Source organism: Balaenoptera acutorostrata, chromosome 19 (assembly GCF_949987535.1).
Source record: "Balaenoptera acutorostrata chromosome 19, mBalAcu1.1, whole genome shotgun sequence".
Classification (NCBI taxonomy): Eukaryota; Metazoa; Chordata; class Mammalia; order Artiodactyla; family Balaenopteridae; genus Balaenoptera; species Balaenoptera acutorostrata.
Genome location: NC_080082.1, coordinates 27406964 through 27412644, shown reverse-complemented (window position 1 = coordinate 27412644; position 5681 = coordinate 27406964). Strand labels below are relative to the sequence as shown.

Below are 5681 nucleotides of genomic sequence, written 5' to 3'. Positions count from 1 at the left end.
TTGAAACACCATGAGGGTAAAGGATGTTTTTAAATGGGCATTTTGAAATTGTTTGTTTAATCATAGAAACCTGCTCCAATAATTTTTCACTGTTGGAAAGGAAAAGGAAAACAACACTACACAAGAATCACTTCCTTGTTTGTTTAAAGATGCCAAACTGGTAGTAGGAAAACCTACCATTCAGCAAAAGTTGGTGTGCCCCAATGGGAAGGCTGGGTGGTCCACTTTCCTCCTCACCACCAGCACTGGCCGCTACTGAGAAAGGCACAGTGGACTCGTGTGTGTGTCATGACTTTAATGTTTGACTACAGTATGCATACACATACAAGAAGTAGGGAAGCTTAAAGCCCAGGAACTAGGAAGGCTACAAAATACAACACATGGACCAATACATTTACAAAACATTCAAAATCCTTACAAAAGGGGCTGTATTGGTCCTTTTGACTTTGTTGTTGTTCAGCTTAGTCTGTATGGCCATTCATTGGGATAATGGGGAAGGGCAATTCAGAATATTTGGTTCCTTTCCGCACAGTTTACAAGTTATCAGGAGAGAGATGGGGGAACTTTAGGCCTGGTTTGGCTTCCCTTTATAAAAAGAAGTGTCTCACAGGGCCCAAGGGGATGTGTTCTCCAGCAGAAAAGAGAAAATGATGCTCTGCCAGCAGCCAGCTTTAGATTTGGGGAAGAGACAAAATAAAAATCCACGGGATCTCAACTGTGAACTCTTCCCATGTTTCCTGGCATACCAAATTCTACACATCCACATTTTTTAACAACTTTGTGATTTTCAAGGTCCCCATCCATATTTTAAAAAAATAAGTCGCGTAGTATTTAAACTGGCTTTCCTGCTATTGTTTGGGACACCAGGAATGTCAGACGACATGGAGCTCTGCCCACCCCCCCCCCCCCCAACAAGTGCATGGCATCATCAGCCCCTTCAATTTATAAGCTGGGAAGTAGGTACCACCAGTTTATCTACTTGCCTTGGACACATTTTGCACAAACCCAAGAAGTTCCAGACAAAGGTTTTCTCTTTCATATATTTACACAAGTTCAAAATGATATTCACAGCATCTTCTAAATGTTGGCCAGGAGTCAAAAAAATGCATTTAAATTTGGAACGTGTCCACACAGACAGGAAGCTGACCCAAACAGTAATTGGGTCAGATACCCGAGACCAAAGGGCCGGAGAAGTCAGGAGGAGCTGAAAGGATCTTCAGCCAGTTTATGAACTTGGTACAGTGGGACCCTCCAGGCTGACGAATTTACACCAGAGATGCGGTCCCACCTAACTGGCACCTGTCCCTTCCATTACTTGCTGAGCCTGCTTCTGTCCCATGCAGCACTGTGCGACAGACTGGAATAACCTGAAAAATGGAGACAGTTACAAGTTTGTGAGAAAACTTCAGGCCTGACTAAAACCTTGCATCTCATTAATTTCGGTTACTATGGCCTTCTTAATCACCCACCCAAGCTGGAGCCATCATATGATTCTCATTCTTCTGTCTTAAGAATGGAACAATTTAAAAATTAACTTTTAACTCACTTTTCAATTTCTGGGGCACAGTGTACAAACTCGTGGTTCCAGAACTTAAACGCTGGATTTTTAATCAGCTCAATGAAGGTAATAAGAAGACCCCAAGGATGTGGCCTATTTACAATCAACCGTTCCAAAAGAACCCTGGAGAAGGGAAGAAAAAGTCAGTCAATGCACAGAGAAACATACAAATTCATGACCACTTCTCCATTTGTCTTTTTTCCTAACACTTTTTCCCTGATTATTACACTACATGCAAAAGTTGTTAGCTTTACAAAAGGCAGGTGGATTAAGTCTTTTCTACAGAATGGTTAAATGCAGGTAGATTCTAGAATTACATAACAAACATGGGTTTGAATCCCTCCTCTTCCCATTACTGAGCCTAGAAGACTAAGTTAAGGTAAAGGATAATAGATTACACGACACAGAGAAGATAATCACTTAAAGAATACATACTCAATGAAAGTAAATAGGAAATAAGAATTTTACTACTAGTAGTACATCTGTAAATTGGGTGGGATAATTCTTCACATCCTTTGATCTAACCGATTGTACTTCTAAATTTACCCTAAGGATGTAATTAAAGCACAAGAACAAAGATTTAAGTTAGAGGAAGTTCACCAAAGCTTTATATAGTCCACAAAATAGGACTTTTACCATCTAAACATCTAATAATAAAACACTAGTTAATTTTTAGTATATAAACCTAAGGAATACTAATACTCAGAAACTACTATTAGGTGGAGGGGCAAGTTTAACAAGTCTGGTCCAGTTTTTTAAGTTTGTGTATCTCTCACGAGGATGTACCCATTTCCTGATCTCCAATGCTGTACATAGTCCAAGCAATCTGCAACAGATTCCTAACTATTGTTAGTAAAACACATGTATGATCCTGTTATTTCTCCTGCTTAAAACCTTCCAACCCAGAAGTAATGACAAGTCTAAGTTCTTTAACATGGCCTTTAAAAGGCCTGGGTGTTTCAGGACTGGTTAAATATGCTGACACCACCACCTGACAAAAACTCATCTATCAAAATGCTGCACCTTTCGTTGAAAACTTGTTTCAGCAGTGATTAGTAATTCTCTACTTGTGATTTTTTTTGCATCCATCAGACTATCAGGAGGGCAGAACCATGCCCATTTCGTTCACAACTCTTTAACATGTAAGATGCTCAGTGAACATGGAATGCATAGGGCAAAAACCACTCAGAATTCATAATAAAGGGGAAGAGGCTCCACTTAGAACCCTCTGAAAACCAGACCTCTCTTACCTTGTGATCTGTTCTTGGATAGCTTCAGTGTTGGCCTCTGCAAAAAGGTAGAGCATGGTGCAGCTGAAGTAGTGAGTGTGGCTATTTGGGTACCGCAGCTGATTTGCAATTGCATTCAAGAAGAGATACCGACCTAGATATTAAGAAAACCCAGCTTAGCGAGAATTTGCTCTGAAAGGCCAAAGTGAGAAGACAAATAATTCTGACTGGCTGGATTTGCATTTCTGATACAGGTTCTCAAATTATCCTTTGGTTTCAACCAGTGGTGCTCAGGGCCCCAGAGAGTTCATTTCTGTGGGGTTTATTTCACTATTTTTCACATTAAAAAAATTGTAGTTAATAATATTAGTCTATTTAAAAATAAGAGACCTACTGCATATTAATATAACCTGTTAATAAAAAATTTAAGTATTTCCCCCCGAGAAACTTAGAGAAGAGTGTCACTGTTTCACATTCTGCTGGATTCTCATTTCTGCCCTTAAGTTCAATCTGTTCCAGTATGGTTATTTCATGTGGCCTCTGGAAACCGTCACTGTACACTTGTGACAACATGAGTGTGAAAAAAAAGCAAATGTCTTTTTATTATTAAAATAGTTTTAACCCCACAGCCCTTCTTCTTCTTTTTTTTTAATATTTATTTATTTATTATATATTTATTTTGGCTGCACTGGGTCTTAGTTGCAGCATGCTGGCTCCTTAGTTGCTGCATGCATACGGGATCTAGTTCCCCAACCCGGGATCAAACCAGGGCACCCTGCATTGGAAGCGTGGAGTCTTACCCACTGGACCACCAGGGAAGTCCCTCATGACCCTTCTATAATGGTCTTGGGGATAATCCACTAAGGGTTCCCAGACTATACTTTGAGAAATGCTAGTTTAAACTTTAGTGGAGTAAGTATTAATTGGATTTGGTTGTCTCCCTCTGCTTGATATTACTGAGATTTGTAAGGCCATCACAGTGAGCTTTAACACTTACTTAAAGGCTATCCACTTTTTTTGTTGGGCTCTGGACGTAATGGTATTCATTTGTGTTAAATCTTGATTTTAAGCTGTCTCAAACCCCCTCCTACAAATAGGCAAGTAGTATATACTCAAAATTAGCCTCTCAAAAATCCACAGCGAAGTTAAAGTAGGCATCCTCCTAAAGTGTATGCGTGTTAGGCTGAGCAGGACTATATCGTTGGTCACCACTTACTATACAGAACACAACAATCTGTAGTTCAACCAAGCAAGATGCAACCTACAATAGGAATTATACTGTGAACTTTTTTGCAGAGCAGGTAGGGGAAGTTCTATTCATTAATCTTTACACATTTAATATTTAACATATTGCCTGGCAAAGAGGCATCAATAAATGTTGGGATAAAAGGCAGGCTAACAAAAAAAGTAACATGAGCCTATTTTTAAAGAGAGGCTAGTAAAAAGAACATGTTTATTTTCACACTAAAAAAGAAAAATACTACAATCATACACACTGAAATATTAACTGATGCGGTAAGGATTCTGGATGATTTTATTCCTTTATGCTTTTCTGTGTCTTCTGCATTGAGCAAATACTATCGAATTCAAGATAAAATAACCAGCCAGACCCATAACCATATTGACAGAACATTCTCTATTGTGGCTTAAAGTATTTTTGGGACCAGACTGTGACAAAAAGTGCACAAAACTTGACTCTGAGAACTAGCTGGCTTCACTCACCTTCAGTGTCCAAGTCCACAGCCAGGTTCTGGAAGATGTCCATGTGAGCAGAGTGGGTGATCGTGCTCATTGAAGGTGTGCTGCCCTTGTTGTGGATGTGTGCAATGGCCTGAGTCCCTACATAGAGCACCAGTGCATTAATGAGCTGGAGGTTGTAGCGATTACCAGGCTCATTGGATACCTAAATGAACAAAACAGAAAACTCCTGACTTACTGTCACAGAGGACTTAGGCATCGGATTTAGGCACCGATATTTCTAAGAACCCTTTTTATGCCTTTCATAGAAAAGCTGAACTGTTCCCAATATCCTCTGTAACTTAAATTTTAGAAATCTGCTTGAATTTGTGAGGTTATTTAACAAATACACAGTTGCACAAGGGTAGTTGTGTCAACAACAGAAACATGATTTCCCTTGGGAAACCAAAGCTTTGACAGTTACCAGCACAAAAATAAAGTTTATAAAGTCAAAATATGCACTATCTCACTTATAAAAAAGATTTGGAGAGGGAAAAACATGTGGTTTCCTGGTATGGAAAGACTGGAAAGATAATACGGCCTCAATCAATTTCTATACAGCAAATTGAACCAGAATCCATTTACTTAGAAGAGTCTCGGAGTAGGGGATGATTATCAGCAATCTTTTCGTACAGAAAACCAGTCCATTCCCTGGCTGCCTCTTCCAAGGCTATACAGCTTGTCACTGGTAATATGTATAATCCAGTTAATCTCATCCAACCATTAAAAATGACAATGTGCTTTAAAACCTTTAAAGCAGGTTGAAAAGACTAACTTATAAGAGACCACACATAGAATTGTGCATACAAAGTGAAAGACACAACCAAGAGTTTAAGTCAAACCACTTAACCTGTAGGTTGCTGCGCAGATCAGAAAGAAAAGTGACAGGTGATCGAGTTTTAAGATAGGAATCCAAATCCTTTTTGAACTGGGGTGGCATCACTCCAGTAAAATTGGTGAGAATCCGGGGTGCGATGTTAATTTCACTCAACATATCCACCTGCCACAAACAAATACAAGAATCATAATCAGAAGCATCTGTAGGCCTTAACAGCAAACTGTATCTATGCTAGAAAGTAGTTGGATTGTTTTTCTAAAGTTATACACTTTACATCTTGAAGAGTAATCAATCTTTTTAAGAAATTTTTATTGAAGTA

At 39.1% G+C, this 5681-nt stretch overlaps 1 protein-coding gene across 7 annotated transcripts in view; it reads right to left on the bottom strand.

Annotated features, from left to right (window-relative positions):
• Positions 1-1024: 1024 nt before the first annotated feature.
• The window catches only part of CNOT1 (CCR4-NOT transcription complex subunit 1), a 105476-nt gene continuing 100819 nt past the window's right edge, over positions 1025-5681 (bottom strand). For all 7 annotated transcript variants that reach the window (XM_057534330.1, XM_007198038.2, XM_057534336.1 and 4 more), the window contains 5 exons: positions 5375-5524; positions 4510-4690; positions 2809-2941; positions 1547-1681; positions 1025-1367 (listed from right to left, as the gene is read on the bottom strand). In XM_057534330.1, the coding sequence (XP_057390313.1) occupies positions 1289-1367; positions 1547-1681; positions 2809-2941; positions 4510-4690; positions 5375-5524 (678 nt within the window). In that variant the 3' untranslated portion in view covers positions 1025-1288. The remainder of the gene's footprint in view (positions 1368-1546; positions 1682-2808; positions 2942-4509; positions 4691-5374; positions 5525-5681) is intronic.